Source organism: Carcharodon carcharias, chromosome 6 (assembly GCF_017639515.1).
Source record: "Carcharodon carcharias isolate sCarCar2 chromosome 6, sCarCar2.pri, whole genome shotgun sequence".
Classification (NCBI taxonomy): Eukaryota; Metazoa; Chordata; class Chondrichthyes; order Lamniformes; family Lamnidae; genus Carcharodon; species Carcharodon carcharias.
Window position 1 is genome coordinate 167,858,732 of NC_054472.1, and position 19,264 is coordinate 167,877,995.

At 40.0% G+C, this 19,264-nt stretch overlaps 1 protein-coding gene across 5 annotated transcripts in view; it reads right to left on the reverse strand.

The window, feature by feature from the left end:
- The window catches only part of dennd3a (DENN/MADD domain containing 3a), a 144,690-nt gene that overhangs the window by 48,619 nt on the left and 76,807 nt on the right, over window positions 1–19,264 (reverse strand). For all 5 annotated transcript variants that reach the window (XM_041189871.1, XM_041189870.1, XM_041189867.1 and 2 more), the window contains 3 exons: window positions 18,984–19,087; window positions 14,069–14,250; window positions 7,812–8,333 (listed from right to left, as the gene is read on the reverse strand). In XM_041189871.1, the coding sequence (XP_041045805.1) occupies window positions 7,812–8,333; window positions 14,069–14,250; window positions 18,984–19,087 (808 nt within the window). The remainder of the gene's footprint in view (window positions 1–7,811; window positions 8,334–14,068; window positions 14,251–18,983; window positions 19,088–19,264) is intronic.

Here is a 19,264-nt window from a genome sequence, read left to right on the forward strand (position 1 = left end):
ACGCTTTCAGGCCATAATAGTTTTGACTAGTTTGCTGTCATTCATCTCACCCCAATAAAGTTAGCATTATCAAAATCCAGAATCTTAATAAAATGTTTTGTCTTATCAAAGCTACCATCAAATTCGATCATATTTTGATTAGTGCCCAGCCCATTACTAAATTAGTACAGCCTGCCCTGAGCTTACATATTTTGAAAACTTTATTTGAAACATTAGTGTTTGGTTCTAAATCCTTGATAAACAACTGACAAGGCATAGATAATAGTGCATTAATCACTGCAAAGAATCTTTTTTAATAAAAAGGAACTGTTTAGGCATGTAGGTTTTTGGGCATAATTTAATGGTGCGTTTCCTATATTTTTGATCCACAAACTGGCTACTACCAACCATCCACTAGATGACAGCAGATGATGGCAGTGTTGGAATACCAAAAGGTCAGTTTAAAACTGTCGAAGGGTCATGAGGACTCGAAACGTCAATTCTTTTCTTCTCCACCGATGCTGCCGGACCTGCTGAGTTTTTCCAGGTAATTCTGTTTTTGTACCATATAAATTACGTTTGTTCTATTTTTTCATTCTATGATTCTAACAAGAATGAAGGAACCCAACTCTTTTTTCAACTGAAGAAAGGAAAATTAACTGATAATGAGATCCCAATACATGTTGCACCTTCAGAGGAATTAAGACAACTACGGCATAAAAAGCAAATGAAGAGTATATACTTTGCAGTTTGAGCTGGAGAATAGAAATAGAATAGTTCTGTTGAAGAGTCATACGGACTCGAAACATTAACTGTATTCCTCTCCACAGATGCTGCCAGACCTGTTGAGTTTTTCCAGGTATTTTTGTTTTTGTTTTGGATTTCAAGCATCCACGGTTTTTTGCTTTTATTTTTGCTTTTAACAAAAAAGTATTTATGATTTAAAAAATGCACCAGCCAACCCAAAAGGAGGCAAATGTGGCGAATGAGAAGCCATTGAGCAAATGGGTACTAGATGATCATAGGAGTTTCCAATCTTCCCAACATTGGGCAATCTGCACTATTATCTGTGGACTAAATCAGCTTGTGGATTGTCTTCCATTGTAGAATCCACGCCATTTCTTATTTCTATTATGATAATTAAAACCAGGCAGATTTGTTAGCAGGCGGACGATCCATTCCACCAGATTATTGCCCAAGAATTCAAGATGAGAATTACTCAAATGGATTGAGATGTAAATTCCACACTGTCTGCTACATGCAGAAAGAATTTCTTTGAATTTGTTACGAAAGACCCATTTCCAAATAGCATGCAAGGGAATAAGACAATATTAAATAGGATCAAGAATAGGCATTATGAGAAACCACAGCAATCGGGAGTCAAGAATTCCAAACACTCACAGCCTGAGTGAAGAAGTTTCTCCTCAGCTCAGTCCTAAATGATGGCCTCTTATCCTGAGACTACGATCCCTAATTCTAAAATTTCCATGTGTGAAACAGCCTCCCAGCATCAATTCTGTCAATCTCTCCCAGGATTTTATATGTTTCAATAAGATCCCCTTTCAGTCTTCTAAATTCCAGAAAATATAGATCCATTCTATTCTACTCAATCTTTCCTCATAGGACAGCCCTCTCAACACAGGAATCAGTCTGATCCAATCTATAAATCTCTAAGGCAAGTATATCCTTCCACAGGTAAGGAGACCAAACTGTGCACAATACTCCAGGTACAGTTCCACCAAAGCCCTTTTTTAATTGCAGAGAGACTTCCTTAATATGGTACTCCAAACCCTTTGTAATAAAGCACACATACATTTATATTCTTAATTGCTTGCTGTACCCACATGCTAATTTCTTGTGATTCATGTTCAAGGACCCCAAGATCCCTCTGAATACATTTACAGTAAAGTCCCGTAAAATCTCAAAGGGTGAAATCGCAAATGGCGAACATGCACAGCGCATGCTTTCTACATGGCAAAGATGTGGGAAAGGTGAGAAGTTTAACACTCTAAATTGTAGATGAGCAAAGTTTTGGGGCCGTGAACCACAATCTATGCACAAACAAAATCACACGGGTATACAAATTCACGATAGAGGGGTTCGCAAACGGCGGAAGTTGACTGTACTATTCTCCCTCCTTCTACAAAAACATTCTATACTTCCATTCCGACTACCAAAGTAGATAATTTCCCACTTCCCCACATTACACACCATCTGCCACCTACTAGCTTGCTCATTAACCAGCCCCTATCCCTTTGAATTGACCTCACATCTTAATGTCCCATCTAGCATCAGCAAACCCAGAAAAAAATCAAACTCTTGTAAAAGAGTAGAGGCCCAAGCGTTGATCCATGTTGCACTCCACCACTTATACTCTGCCACCCTGAAATTGACCTGTTTATTCCTAATCTATTTTCTCGCCATTAACCAATACTAATATATTACCTTGCAATCCCATGAAGCCAAATTTTATGGCCCAAATCCTGAAAACAACCTTCTGTTTAGTACCTTAGTATATTTTGAATTTTGTAAGGTTTTTCAAAATCCACCAACTCCCCCTTACCTATCCTGCTACCTATACCCTCGAACAACTAAATCAATTGTTCAACACAATTTTACTTTCATAAAATCGTGCTGACTCTGCCTTATCATATTGGGCCTGAACTTCTGCGGAGTGGCAATCAGAGTCGGATTGCCACTCCGCTCCTAGTTACTTAACTGGAAATCCAGCCAAACCTTTCTCGCCCAACATTCCGAATCAGGCTAGGTTAGAATGGTGTAGGGCAAGCACACTCCTGAGGCCTTCAGTAGAGGGCTGCAGATTTGGAGAAAAGGAAGACACACCCACTTTTTTAATGGCACTAGCTGCCGTAAGGCAGGTAGGTTTAAGGGTCCAACCACTTTCAGCAGCCATGGCAAAGGTAGGTTTCTAAGTTAAGTGGGCAGGATTGGGGCGGGGAAGGGGGGCAGGTGCTGTGGTGCTCTGTGGTCAGTGGGTTGGGTGGCCAGCAGCGGGGCAGGAAGGGAAGGGGATGCCAGGGTGGGAGGTCGGGGGAAGGTCAGTACTATAGTTACCAAGGAGTTGGAAGCAGTTTTAATTCTTCCAACTTTTCCTGGGTGACTATTACTGTAAGACAGTTGGAACCATCTGAAATTTGCAATCTAATTGTATTAATGGATGGTTCCGGTTGCAGGGCAATTGCCCAAAAGAAGTTTGATTTTCCCAGGCAATACTTACCAGGGCACTTCCGGATTGGGAGGTACCCCAGCGTATCTTTGGGGAACTCCCTTCCCAGTTAGAACGCCCCAGAGCCTGGAAGTTACGGGCCTAAGTGTTTTCTCAAGTGACCTATTATCACATACTTAATAAGAACAGAAGAACTGGGAGTAGTAGGCAAGTCAGCCTCTTGAGTCTGCCCCGCCATTCAATAAAATCTTGGCTGATCTCATTTCGGCCTCAACTCCAAGTTCCCACCCTCTCCCATAACCTTTCAACCCGTTACTAATTAAAAATCTGTCCATCTCCTCAAATTTATTCAGCGTCCCGGCATCCACTGCAGGGAGTGAATTTCACAGATTCACGATACTTTGAGAAAAATAATTTCTTCTCATCTCTGATTAAAATCTACCACCCCTTAGCCTAAAACTATGGCCTCTCATTCTAGAAAACCCCATAAGGGGAAACATCTGCTCCACGTCTACTTTGTCCATCCCCTTTAGCATCTTATATGCCTCAATTAGATATCCTCTCATCCTTCTAAACTTTGGCGAGTATAGGCCTAATCTGCTCAATCTCTCATCAGACAAGCCCCTCATCTCTGAAATCAATCTAGTGAATAAACAAATCTGTTAATAACAGATTCTATCATTTTCCCTCCAGCTGATGCAAGGCTAACCAGTGAATGCGTCCTCTTTTTTCTCACTCTCCTTCCTTGATCAACAGGATTACTTTTGCTACCTTCCAATCTATGTGGACTGCTCAAGAATCTAGGGAAATCTGCATAGCCAATCCATTATCTTTATTTCTTTAAAAGCCTTAGATATAGGCTATCAGGGGATTTGTCAGCTATCAGTCCCACAGTCCCACTATCAAGTTTTCCAGTACTTTTTCTTCACCTATTTGAATTCATTTAAGTTCATCACTCTTATCGGACCTTTGGTTCCCACAACTTCCGACGCGTCCTCTACCATGAAGAGGAACGTAAAATATCTACTTAACATCACTGCCATTTCCTTGTTCCCTCGTTGTCTCAAAGTGGCAGTTATTTTCACTAATCTTTTTAACACTCAAAAGCTTTTGCAGTCTGATTAGACATTTCTTGCTAGCTTAGGCTCATTCTATTTTTTCCCCTTTTATCAATGTTTTTGTCCTCCTTTGCTGATTTCCAAAACTTTCCAAACCCTCAAGCTTACTACACTTGGCAACATTGTAAACTTATTCTTTTAATATAATACCTCCTTAACTTCTCCAGTAAGCTATAGTTGTACCACTTTTCAATGGTGTTTTTAATCGGCTGGGGAATGTATGTTCATTGAGAATAATGAATTATTTCTTTAAATGTTTGCCACTGTTTATCTCCCATCATGTTTTTAAACCTAATTCCCAATCTACCTCAGCCCTCAAGCTTCTGTAATTGGATTTGCTTAAATTTAAGACCAAATTTTCAGACTTAATGACATCACTATCAAACTATTATGATCACCCTTTCCCAGATGATCCATTACCATAAGATTACTAATTCAGTCCGTCTCATTACACAGTACTAAATATAAAGGTACCTCTTCCATAATTTGTTACTCAATATATTGTTCTGGAAAACCGTCTTGAATGCATTTTATGAACTCACCCTCCAAACCACTTTTACCAATTTGATTTTCCCATTCTGAAGGATAGCGTGGATTTTGCATCCAATGTAAACATCCTTAAAGTGTGAGAAGGAAAAGATCCTGGTCTTTGGATGGACAAGTCACTAAAATCAATAGTACAGGTAAACAATCAAGATTGATTGGTTTGGAGGTTTTGGATCTAGACTTTTTAATGTGTGGGGCATAAGAATCCAGAACAAGGAGTTATTGTTTCAATTTAAAAACAACAAATGAAAATTGTAAATTCAGAATTCTTCTTTCAAAGGGTGCTAAACAGGTTCCAAATAATAAATCAACACAAAATTTAATATTGATTGTTAAATTCTCATCCTTAAGTGGAAACTAATTTTACTGTCTCTGATAGAGGATATGTTATTGATAATGTAGCTACATATTATTTTCACAATGACAATGAGAGAGTTGATCTACTGAAGTTCAAGTTGTAAGCAAAACTGCTTGGAAAAGCATGGGATTGGAACTCTTCCTGGGAAATCTTCTGTCATATATCCAAGCTGCACACAATTCCTTCAGCATTCAAATAAATATTTGTCCCTCATCAGGTTGATTATATCATCAAAAGCTGATTCTTCAGCCATTAGTTCCCTATCCTCTAGAAGATCACTTTGTCTTGATATTTCTCTCCCAGCCTACAAGAAACACGCCCATCTCCAGCTACCCCAGTGCCACCAACACTTTTGCTCAATGTCTATTTCTCCGCCTTGTCAAATTATTTCATTCTTTTTATGAAAGTGTTAAAATTTCAAGTACAGCTAAAATCTAAGTCATAATTTCAGTTTTTTTTAAAAACTAAACAATTTTACTCAAAAGACAGCTAAAGCATCAGTTTACATTTGACAAAAGCACTGGTAAGTTTTCAACTAATGTTAATTTGTGCTTTATTTCGTGACCATAAAACCAAACATCCGAACTTAATTAATCAAAGCCTCTACCTCCCAAATAGCAGCTGAGGTGCAATTCAGATTTTTGCACTTTAGATTACTTCTCTAAAAAAAAATTGGAAAATATTTATTTTACATGCATTAAACAAAAGAGAGACAGAGATGTCAAAGGGCAGAGATGGTAAGAAAGAAATTGAAATCGAGGGGTAAAATGTAAAACAGGATGTTAATCCACTCCCCTCGGTTTCATGCTGAGTGGCTAAGAGTCACATGGAAACAATAACCTCAAACCGTTTTCCAGCTTTCCACTGGTAGGATGTTTAGCCAAGACTCCTTTTGGCGTCCAATCAAACAGAAGGGCAAAACTCTCTAGTAGATGCAGAAGAATTTCCATTGCCTCAAACGAATTTTGTATGCAAGAAACACAATTGTAAAACACATGATATTCCAGTAACTTTATCTTACATAAAAACATAAGAACTAGGAGCAGTGGTAGGCAATTCAGCCCCTTAAACCTGCCTCGCCATTCAATACAATCATGACTGATCTCATTTCAGCCTCAACTCCAATTTCCCACCCTCTCCCCATAACTTTTCAACCCATTACTAATTAAAAATCTCTCTCTTCCTTAAACTTATTCAGCGTCCCTGCAGCCAATGTACTCTGAGGTAGTGAATTCCACAGATTCACAACCCTTTGAGTAAAGTAATTCCTCCTCACCTGATTTAAATCTACCACCTCTTAGCCTAAAACTATGGCCTCTCATTCCAGAATGCCCCACAAGGGGAAACACCCGCTCCATGTCTACTTTGTCTATCCCCTTTAGCATCTTATATACCTAGTTAGATATTCTCTCATCTTTCTAAACTCTAGCGAGTATAGGCCTAAACTGCTCAATCTCTCCTCATAAGACAAGCCCCGCAGCTCTGGAATCAATCTAGTGAACCTCCTCTGAACCGCCTCCAATGCAACTACATCCTTCCTCAAGTAAGGGGACCAAAACTGTACACAGTACTCCACGTGCGGTCTCACTAATGCCTTGTACAGTTGCAACAACACTTCGCTATTTTTATACTCTGTTCCTTTAGCAATAAATGCCAAAATTCTATTTGCCTTCCTTATTACCTGCTGTACCTGCATATTAGCTTTCAGCAATTCATGGGCGAGGACACCCAGATCCCTCTGCATTGAAGCATTCTGAAGTTTCTTACTATTTAAGTAATAAGTCACCTTTTTATTTTTCCGACCAAAATGGATAACCTCTCACTTATCCATGTTAAACTCCATCTGCCAAATTTTGGCCCATTCATCTAGTTTTAGGCTAAGAGGTGGTAGATTTCAAATCAGAGATGAGGAGGAATAACTTTACTCAAAGGGTCGTGAATCTGTGGAATTCACTACCTCAGAGTGCACTGGATGCAGGGACGCTGAATAAATTTAAGGAAGAGATAGACAGATTTTTGTCCATAACAATTTGGAAATTTCTTATTTCTTCATTGCAATTTACTTTCCCACCTATTCTGGGGTCATCTGCAAATTTAGCTGCAGAATCTTCTGTCCCTGAATCCAATTCATTAATATAGATTGTAAATAGTTGGGGCCCAAGGACCGAACCCTGTGAATATCTTGAATAGCAACCTGAATAACTTGTGCTTTTCTGGGAGTTAGTTTCTTGTGAATTGAATTTAATTCATAGCAATATCATCACAAACTACCCAAAAATAGGTACAAACATTTGGCTCGCATCTGCACAATCCAGATAAGTTTCCAAATTTGATGATGGAATGCAAAGACCATAAAATCCTAAAAGTGCTATTTTACTCAATGGAGCTGCAACCTTTAATCAAGTGACCATACTCATCATAACACATCCACTGATCTTAGTTGCTGAATTCTTGATTAATTGAATCAGGGATCCTACTTGAAACCCAAGGATATCCCAATAGTTGAGTTATATTCAGTTAGTTAAAATAGGGGTATCAAAGAGCAGGGAGCTTCAATTCACTCCATTTTTTAACCATGTGAGAAAAATGAACAAGAGACATTTATCAAAAATGTATCACTAACCGATCGTTAGGGCATCAAACAGCCGAAGAATGGTGTCAACATCCTTCACAATTCCAGATTCCTGGATTCGTTTCATAAAATCATCTTGATGCATGTGCGTTTTAGGCAGCTGAAAAGTTTTGACATGTTCATCAGGTGCAGTCACATCACCTTCTTTCTCTAACATTATGCTAATAAGTCGCTTTAGTTCTGGCTTCCGACTTGCATGTTTGCGTTGATCTGGAGACATTGCACCTATCACCTTCTTTACAAGTTCTTTGGGGAAAATGTCACGGTCAGTCTTATAAAGGTTCTGGAAGTCCAAAAGTGCCTCCTGAAACTTTTCCTGCATCAAATAAGCCAATCCACGGAGATAGTAATATCGTGCCAATAGACTTGAGCTTTCAGGTCCTGTGGAATTTATGGCTCTGCTCAGCAAGTTGATGGAATCTGTATACCATGCAATCACACTGGAATAAGTAAGTGGGCAGCTAAACTCTGGCAGCTTGAATCTTCTTATTGACTTTGTGTTTCTTTTTAAAGCTGAAAGAAATACAATATAAATTGACCAGAAATTATTCAATATGATGTCTATTAAGTATTTCTCATCTCACTGCATCTAATTTTGCTATGAACTAACTAATCATTTGCATACCCAAAAATCTTTGAAGTAAAGGCTTCTTAATTGAAAAGTACTCTAATCTTAGAAAATTGCTCTCATTTCATTTAAACTACAACTTGAGACTGTATGATGGACAAGTACCTTAAACACAGTTGTCTTGTAAGACATAAGCTTTTGGAAATATGCCTAAGTATTATCAATGCACAGTGCTAGCATTTTGCAATATGATAACAGTTCTCAGAAAAGATAGTTGACAAAAAGTTTCTTCCATCAGCTGACTTTAGGATCCTAAGCATTTTCTAAATACACAACTAAGGATTTCCCAATTTCAAGCAAATAAAAGTGTGCCCTTCTTAGAGTTTGAACAGTCTTAATTAAGCTTTGGATGGGAATGATCCCAAGCATACAACCATCCTAATTAAGCATTAACTGAGAATAGGGTTGCCAACTATGATTAAATGTTTTCCTGGAGGTTTCGTTACATGACTAGCTTCCACACACCAGCTATTGGTCAGCCAAAACATCCATTCTTGTAGTAGTTTGGTAATACAGAATTCGTGTATTGCTGAAAAAAGACATTTTGTCAAAGCTTTTCATCTTGCACTCACCAGGACATTCCGCAGGGCAATGCCTTGACCAATCAGAGTCAAGCTACCTGGTTTAAATTTCAAACAATGCTTGGCAGTTAACTGTCAGTCACCATTAACTGGTGCATTCTCCATGGCAATGCCCCTACCAGGGATCCACTTGCCACCCAATCAGCACTCTCTTCTCATACAGTATAAAGCTGTTAATTCCCCTACAGTATAAAGCTGTTAATTCCCCTGACATTGGTCTTCTTGTGATGGTCCTGATGAATGCAAGATAAAAAGCTTTGACAAAATGTCTTTTTGCAGAAAGACTCAGCAACTATTCTTGTGACTTACTGTCTTTCTATGCCAATTAGAAAGTAAAAAGACTCATTGCCCAACTGGATGATGCTTGACTGTCAGCCAAACAGCCTTTTTTCCCCCCAGTTTCAATATTTTTATAGCTGATAAAGAGAAATGTTCAGAGAAAATGACAAAAAACAAGTATTTTTTAATGTCCCAATGATTTTTCTCCAGGATTGCACACAGCAGTGCTCTGGAGATTAATCTTCAAATCCTCAAGACTACAGACCAATCCTAGAAGGTTGGCAACCCTAACTGGGTAGGTCACTCAGGAAGCCCAAGGGAAACAGAAAAATCCCACATGCTAGTACTGTACATTTATAATGTTTAGTCATATCTCCAAAAGTTTATTGATGCAGTTGGAATACTGCAAGGTTGGGGCTGAGGCATATGTTGCAGAGTAGAGGGAACTTTATTCTGTATTTGCCTGTTGCATCCAACCTTCGGGACTTGACAGGGTGGATGCTGGAAGTACCTCTTGGATGTTGGAAGTTTCCTCTCGTGGGGAGACTAGAACTAGGAAACACGGTATAAAAATAGAGGTCTCCCATTTAAGATAGAGAAGTATTTTTTTCTCTCAGAAGGTTGTGAATCTTTGGAGCTCTTTTTCTCAGAGAGGTGGAGGCAGGGTCAATGAATACTTTTAAGGCGGGAGGTTGATAGATTCATGACTGACAAGGGAATCGAAGGTTGTCAGGGGTAGGCCTATAGAGTTTAGGCCTGTTATGACACAGCAGGTGGTAAATGCTGAGCTGTTCAAATCCAAGAGGGAAACTTGAAACAACTGTCACAAATAATTTTCAATTTGTATGTTTTGAATGCAGGCTTTGAATTCAGTAATAATAAGATCAAGTCTCAAGATGTTTTTATAAAACTAAATTTAAACATTTATTGATAAAGGAAAAGCTTGTAAGCACATACATGTGTCTACAAATTACTGCTACAATAACTTTTAAATCCCTAGTTAATTTGATTCCCAGTTACACCATTAAGGCAATAGTAAAACACACAGATTTTAAAAGGCCCAGGCAATGTAAACAATACCCTGAACAGTCGAATTCAAAGTGAGTTCTCTTAGCTTCAGTCCCTGGAGACAGCAGTTTGGTACATACAGGCTGAAGGCGTTTCACACTTGTTGAATCTTAGATTGCCTACCCTTTCACACAGCCTTCACTCCTTTATACATGTTTTCCCTTTTGAATGCAAATACCCATCATTTCACCGTGTCTTTGGAGTTTACCTTCCTGATAATAAAAACCTCTCATAGCACTAAGTTTTACTAGTAATCTTTGGGAAAAATAAACACACTTGTTTCTAAACTTCACCTGGCTAGGTGTCACATTTCACCCCTCCTTTGAAAACAATCTGGTCTGGTATATTTAAAAATGCAAATATCCTTTTACACCTTACATTCTAAACTTCCCCCATGTTTACATCAAAGCCTTCAATCCAATTAAGTCTCTCACTCACACACACATAGCATTCTGAGAATTATTATATCTTCCTTTCAAGGCCATAGTCAGATCAGCCATTATTTTATTGAATGGCGAAGCAGGCTCAAGGGGTCGAATGGCCGACTCCTGCCCCTAATTTGTATGTTCCTATGTTTGTATCTGGGAGAGTTTGATGTCTGGATGTCTGAATTTCTTTTAACGAAAGGTCATTGACCTTAACATTTCATCTGTTTCCCTCTCCAGAGTTGCTGCCTAGCCTGCTGAGTATTTCTAGCATTGTCTGTTTATCTGTATTATTGATACCACTCACCTCATTGACCACAAAGAATTGAAGACAACAGTCAATTTCACTGCTTCATATTCATGAAACAATACTAAAACTAATCTATATTTACTGTTGGAGATTGAAGGTAGAAGCACCCATTGTTGCAAAAAAAAAAGCCACCCTAATCCAGGAAACAGCTTTATTCGTTATCTTTTCCCTATGACCTATTCAAGAAATGTTAATCTAGTCATGAGTGACAAAATTTTAGTCTTATAGGAGTATGAAAAAGCATTCAATTAAGAAGCTAATTTAATTTAAAATAGAATTAGTAAGGCATACAAAATTTGAATCATATCGCTCCCTTGTAAGTTAAATCTTTGGGTGCAATTGTCCATCACTTCTATACTAATATGCAGTTGAAATTATAAATGAGGGCACCCTGATCCGGGTGCCAGGCATGCACAGTAACCGTATAATGACTTCAACTAATGACATGTCCTTGTTCTTCCTTTCAAGCTCACCAGCAGCCCACTGGGGTGAAGAGCCTGAAGGCCCACCACTGACCCTAGAGGATAGCAACCATGGAAACGCAGGTGTGTCACACCCTCTCAACCAAGCAGGCACCAGTGCAGATACCAGCACCTTGATGGGTATTACATCGGCAGCTAATATCTCAGCGCACATTGGCGAGGGCACTTCACACTTGCTTGAGGTGCAGGCAGAGGCAGAGAGTGCCCAGGGCGCCGGCAATCAGAGGACTGCTGGGAACCAGGAACATGCTCAGTTGGTGGCTGATGACGCTGCCTCAGGGCTGACTCCAGAGGCACAAGTCCAGGGTGTGTGGAAGGATCTGGCAGCGATACATGAGGGAATGCATGCCATGGTCTCTGTTGTGGAGGAGTCCTTGCAGAGCTTGAGCAACGCAACGACCCTCATGGCCGAGCTCACTGCCTCCTCCATGGAGAGAGTGGCGACTCTCATGGAGAGGATCCTCCAGGAGCTGAATCAGGGGTTCCTGGGGATGTGCTTGGACCTGCAAGCCCTCACACTGGCAATGACCTCATGACCTCAGGTGGTCGCTGTCAGTGTCAGAGATGGATTGGGCACCCAGTATCTTAGCCAGGTGCCCATCCATCAATGATGAGCAGGGAGGTCCAAAGCGATCTCACGTTGGCGCACGAGCTGCTTATCTCTGCAGGCTCCTCTCGGGGTGCTCCAAATGATGGCAGCAGCCCCTCTGCCAGTGACCATGGCATCTGATGAGGCTCCGGAGACTGGGGAGATGTCAGCTGTGGCACTGGCCGCTCCTTCCTAGGCGGGGCCGGCAAAGGCTCCACGGGCCAGAGGACGCCCGCCAAGGTCATCAAGGCCAACAGGACAGCAGAATGAGAAGGCTGTCTCAAATGCCAGTGCAAGCAAGCGGGGAGCACCTAGACATAGCACCTGCAAGCGAAAACTTAAAGCACCTTAAGCTTGAGCAGGATAAGAGGGGTGAGTGGGCTTGCTAATTCAACTTGTTTGTACTTTGGCTTATAAGTTGCTGCTGCTTGCTTGTGTGAACAGGACATCTTCATTTTGCTTCAGAGCTGCTTTGACAAAAAGAAGAGGCTTCAGTTCAGGACTTCGGAATCATACCACTTGGGTATCAGACAGCCTTCCCTTACCCTGGGAGTGGGGATTATGGTCTCTGCTGGAGGCCCCTCCTTTGAGGATGAAGAGAGGACCAGAAAGGGGAGGAGGCCAGCTGTCCCTTATCAGCATCCAGGAAGGGATTCCACTCCACGAACGAGCAGATAGTGTGTGACCATGGGATGCAGATTCTGCAAGTCTGTGCAAAGTACCCAGGCAGCTCCCATTACGCTTACATCCTGAGACACTCCCAGGTGCCGAGGCTCTTCAGTGCTCCAGCCCGGCTGGATGGATGGCTGCTGGGGAATAAGGACTATCCCCTCAAAAAGTGGCTCATGACGCCTCTCCGCCATCCAAGAACAGAAGCCGAGCAGCGGTACAAAAGGAGCCATGTCTCCATAAGGGCGGCTGTAGAGAGAGCCATAGGTCTTCTCAAGATGTGCTTCCGATGCCTGGACCATTCAGGGGGCACACTGCAACACCCCCCAGATCATATGTCACTGATTGTGGGGCGCGCAGCATGCAACCACTATCTGGCACTGGAAAGGGGGCTAGCAGTGAAGGATGTAGACGTTGACACAGCTGTTCTGGCAATGGACAATAGGTGCAGTCATGAGTCCAAGGATGAGCACAGTCAGGAGAATGCTGAGGGGATTGACGCTGACCTGGGCAACCTCCAGGGAGGCAGGGACACTCAGGACGCTTTGATCCAACGCTCCTTCAGCCAGCCTACCAAATACGAACCACCACCGCCACATGCCAGGGCTACAGGCTCTATACTCAATTCTTGACAGGAACAGTTGCTTTGATGAACAACATACGCTATGTGCCATTTCAATAAAGTTCAATGACAAACAAGTCACTCATAACATCATGGGTTGCTCTGCACCTGCAGACCTAATGAAGCACCCAGAGGCTTGTTGAACAGAAGTACATTTAATGAAATGATGCCTGGCATACATAATACAAATGAAATTGATAGGTGTTGTCCATCACACCAAATAACATGTCTTTTCATGTTGCTACTATTCTCATTAACATCTTTGAAATTCAAATCCCCCTTCATCTATCTAAAAATGTAAATTCCCTTTACATCTTACACGCTAAGACTCCAACCATGTTTACTCCTTAGCATATTAAAGACACTTCTACACCTTACTTCTTTTGATAACTTCAACTTACTGTCTGCTTGGCCTAACTATTTACCCCTAAAAACCTACTTTACAATAAACTGGAAAAATATTATGAAAATTATTATACCTTCATGACAGGAAGCTTTTTAAAGAAGAAAAAAATCAGTCTTTAAACAGGTGAACAGCAAACTTTGGTAAAGGAATAACATAACTTTGAAATGAATCTCAACCAATAGTTATTACCATTTTCAAGCTTGTTCTTCTTCACAGACAGATGGTCAATCGAAAAATCATGCAGGAAATCCACTGGTAGATTTGGCATGCTTGCAGCAAGTTGTTTAATCATTAAGAAGTCAGCAGTGCGTTCTTTCCTCGAAGCCATCTCTTCCATTGTGGGCCTTCGTGGGCTATCTAGCATCTTCATCCTAGAAGAATGTCATCAACCAATAAAACTAATGCTTACAACAATAGGATATTTACAAGTCTGTATGCTAATGAATACAATAACAAAAGTGGAATCATTTATCTTTCCTCTGAGGTAAGGCAAACAGATTTTAATAAATCAGAATACAAGGCGTGGTGATGCATCAGACTGACGTATTCTGAAGGGATGGAACCCAGGAAGTATTTTGAAAATTATACCAAAAGAAAACACCAACATCCATTACACTTAGCTACCCTGTAAAAGACTTAAAGATTTGGATTAGTGACTTGATGCAACAGAAAAAACTGATTTAAGAATGGAATAGCAATCAAATAAGAGCAAGAATCATCATTCACATCTTGGCCAGTCTTGTAGCACACACGCTTATCAATATGCTGTGCCTCACAGTGATAGAATAGGGTGCAAGCCCACAATTCCATATTCAAGTCATTTAGATGCTTAGCTGTTGCAATGGACAAATATGACACTTTCTCACAGACAAGACAAAATAAAAGGTTGAGTCAATCTACTGTGTTAGTGAAGATGCAACTAGACTTTTGCAGAATAACACTGGCAGATACAAAGCAACAATTACTAAGGTGTGCCACTTAGTCTCCGCCCATCAAAAGGGAAATATGGCATGGGGAATCAAAAAAGGGTCAAAACTGGCCTTTTCAAAAACATGAAAGTGTTGAACAGAGATTACGTTGAAGGTTCAAATATCTTTCAAAACTCTAGGTGATGAAATTATCAATTTTGACTTCAGCAGGATAGAGTGCATACATAGTGGGCACTGGTAAGAAGATGTATGTAAATTATTTTGGTGACAGTCTCGGATTGCCTCACCTATCATCTGCCTTCCCCCGCCCTTCATTGTTCAAACTACTCTTCCAGTGATGACATTGCTAACGGTTCTTGAACATGCTGTCGCCTACCAAATCCGTGCCATTTTTTTCAGACTTCCACATTTCAATCCCACCAGTTTTCCATCCCTCCCAGTGTTCTAAAATGGCTCAGAGTCACAAATGATATCCTATGTGGCAAAGACAAACTATCCCTACCCATCCTTCACAGCCTGTCTGCAGCCTTTGACATAGTTGACCACACCATCCACTTCCAACACCTCCACATGGTTTGGTTTGCACTCCAATCACCTGCAATAACTTGTTTTCCTGTTCCCGTACCATTATCTCTGGTGTCCCCAAGGATCCATCCATAGCCTCCTCCTATTTCACATGTCCATGCTAACCCTCCAAGATATGATCCAAAAATAATTAGTTTCTGCATATATACTGATGACACCTAGCTAAACGTCACCTCTCTTGGCCACTAGTGGATGAGCAGAAATATTAGGAAAGCCGAGGCCATCATCTTTATTCCCCTCCACAAATTTTGGTCTTTAGCCACTGACTCCATCCCAGTTGCTAACAACTGTCTGAGCCTGAATCAGACTGCTCATAACCTTGGTGTCATATTTCACCCTGTGGCTTGGTATCAAATGTTGTTCAATAATGCTCCTGTGAATCATTCAGAGACGTGTTATTACCTTACAGGTGCTAAATAAATACAAGGTGCTGCGAGAATTGAACAAAAAAAAATATTTAATTTGAGGCCAAGTGAACCTCAAGTACTCACTCTTAAAACGGCATACTTGCTGAAACTACACTTTGCTCTTACTGACCTCAAGCTCAAGATTAATCTCACCCTAATAACTCAAATTTATCCTGCCTCAACTGACAATACTCTAAATGCTTAAGGAGAAAATAGGCAGGCAACAGTTAATTACAACACTTATGTAACCAATTCATGGTTCAAACCAGCCCACAATAAAGCACCAAATAAAAAGTACTTTCAACTCACAGCAGTACTGCACTGTTAAAGTGAAGTAAATTAAAGTAAACACAAATACAAATAAGTTAACATTTAAGTATTCTTGTCACTCCTGAAGGCCAACTCTATACTCTTCTGGCCTTCTGCACTTCATTGGTCCCTCACAGCTCAAGAAAAAAGTGGTAGATTATGATTTATCATGTAGGATTCTGCTGTACTGAACTGTACAATTGTGTGTTTTAAACTATTTAAATTATTCAATTTTCTATGTGTCACGATCCTAGCTAATGTTACCACTGGACAAGGCAGATCCCATGGCTTGATAGATCCTAACTTTTATTTTTTGTTTAGAAACGAAGTGTGTGGTCACAGGAGTCAGCTGATTAACTTTTTACAAAAGAAATAAACAGTTATTAAACAGGAAAATATGAACATATTACGATACTCCCTCACCCACAACTATGCCTTTAGGGATATATACAGATTTGTAAGGATAACATTAGTTACAAAAACTATCTTATTCTCTAATGTTCACAGTAAGTACACAGTGACATACCACGCTATGAAACCAAGTGACAGATGCCACCCCAAACAGATGCAATGGATATCTCATCAACTCCCCCCAGACGCTTGTCACACCATGAGCCAATTGGTCTCACTGAACTCAGTCTTTCACACAAAGGTTTCCAATCTCCACTCTCAAAGAAGCCATTTTGGAATCTTCTCCCAAAAGCGTTCCACAAGGGTCCACCTCCAAGGTTTTGATCTCTCCTTCCGATGTTCCTCTCCCCTGGATTGCCACATGCATTCAAGCTTTGCCTTCCATGCACTCTCCCTGAAATACTCAGCCGTGCCAACAGAACACCACTGCTTCATATGCCCATAGCCAAAGGTTGGTTACTCCTTACTATCTCCTTGGGTCTTCAGGTTTCTGAAAGCCTATTGTGCTTTAAGTCTGCGTCCTGCAACTTTCTCCCTTTAAGCCTGGAGCCTTCCTCTGCTTTTCACTCTTGACTTAACTTAACAGGACCTTTTCCAGATTCCTGTTTTTCCTCTAACTAAGTGGTCTTCTTGGGACCTTTATCCTGTTCCACTGCCTGGTTTCAGCTTCTTCTTTAGTTTGGAACATGCTATCTGTCCCTCTCCTATGCTATTTCTCCTGGCAGCTCCTTTCAGCTGAACAGGAACTACGTGTCTGGTTTTTTCTGTCTCTGTGGGTCTCTCTCTCTGGACTCCTGTTACTAGGCAACAGCACAGTTTTTCTCTACCTTGTATTTGTTTTAACTTCCCTTCAAGAGTCATAAAACCTGATTAGAAGCAGGCATCTTTTAAAATGAAACTAAAACTCAAGTTCCCCCTTTTTTAACACGCCAATACAGAAACGCAAATTGAACTTAAACTTAAAAGCTAAAACTCATTCCTAACAGAAAAACACACACTATCTCTAGTTCCTAACATATGACAGTTATATCATGGGATATTGAAATTTAGAACATTAGCAAGAAGATATCCATTACGTTAGAAATTTACTGGGGCTAGCATTCCAAATCATGCTATGCCAAGTGCATTATTCAAAGAAAAAAAGGTAATTGCCACTCTTAGATAAAACATTTCAACTTACAAAAATGTTACATGAGTACTGGATGGACAATAACATGGATTTGAAAGCAAACTGAACAAGAAATAAATGCCCAATTTGTGCAACAGTATAATTACATTCATCCCCAAAACTGAACAAAATAAAAAGGATATCACTTTGTTATAAAAAGGTTAAGTGTGAAAAATGAATGTCACATAACCAGATAACAACCTGGAAAAAGTAGAGAAAGCAATGAACAGGAGAAGTGGAAGACAAAGTTGTCAGAGGTTATTCAGGTATTGAAGGTGCAGCAAGTGATTTAGACCAATCCTGTTGCAGAAAGCTGGATCCTAAGCCCCATCCTCCTACTGGAACAAAAAGAGTAAAAGACAGTGGAGAAAAAACTATTCTTTTTTCTGAAGCAGTTCATGATAAATTACTGTGCAAGAATTAGTTTCTGTGACAATATAAAGAAAATTATTAGAATCACCAATGCAGTTCATTTTTCATAACTGTGGAATGTCACTCTTACCCTAACAGCTGAATGCACTACTGGTAAATCAGCACATTCAATTTTAAACTCCAAGGAGTCTTTAACTGTCATAATATAGTGACATGCTGCAACAACAGTGCACTATCTCAAAAGGAAAGGAAATGATTTCACAACCATAATTTCAGAGAAGCTAAATTCCTACTAAAAACAATGCCATAGATAGGTTCCATACAGTGGCCCAGATATTGCCATGGAAAGGGAGCAAAGAAAAAAGCCACCTGTATCATTGGCAGCAACTCGGAGGAAATAGTTTAGAAAATGAATTGAAGGCAACATAAACTTGAAATACAATAATTCTCCAGCAATCTTAATTTTGAAACATAGAAAAGTGAAGAAACAAAACGTTATTGCCCTCAAATAAATTGCATAGCACATCTGTGCAGCTTACAGAGTGAAGTTCATTCGCTTTCATCACTGTTAAGCTCCCTACTCTTTGGACACAAGGGCAATATCTTGGCATAAATTTCATTACTATCACTAATCGGACAGGAGAAATCACTGAATGACATAACTCACACCTAAATGAAATACTTCATCCCACTATCTGGCAGAAACTTGCAGAGTCTGTATAAATAACAGCTGTGATTGAAACCCTGTTCAGGGCTCTCTGGATGGGAATTCAACACTCTGCTACGAGAACTATCAGAATATTACTCAATTATTTTCAATTTAACAGTTAATTTAGAATTTACTTTAACAGCCTACAATTTTCTACATAATTTTTTTGGAAGAATTGCAGTTTCTAAATCATTATGTCCCTTCAGAGTTTTACCTGTCATTCTCGGAGTAAATGCAGAATTCCATGCAGCCGAAAGCATCCATCTTTCCACTCAAACGATCTTTGAGGAAGGAATGGAATATATAGGTCTCCAATACCTAGAATTGGTAATAATAAAACCATCTTATATATGTACATCTTGAATAAGCGAATAGCATATCTAGTTCTAAGACAAAGCTAGAGCTAGGAAGGTCTTAAATATCAGATTTAAAAACACAAGCCCAGTTATTATCCAGCACCCTATCTCATCATTTTTCATTGCTTAGTACCTCTTC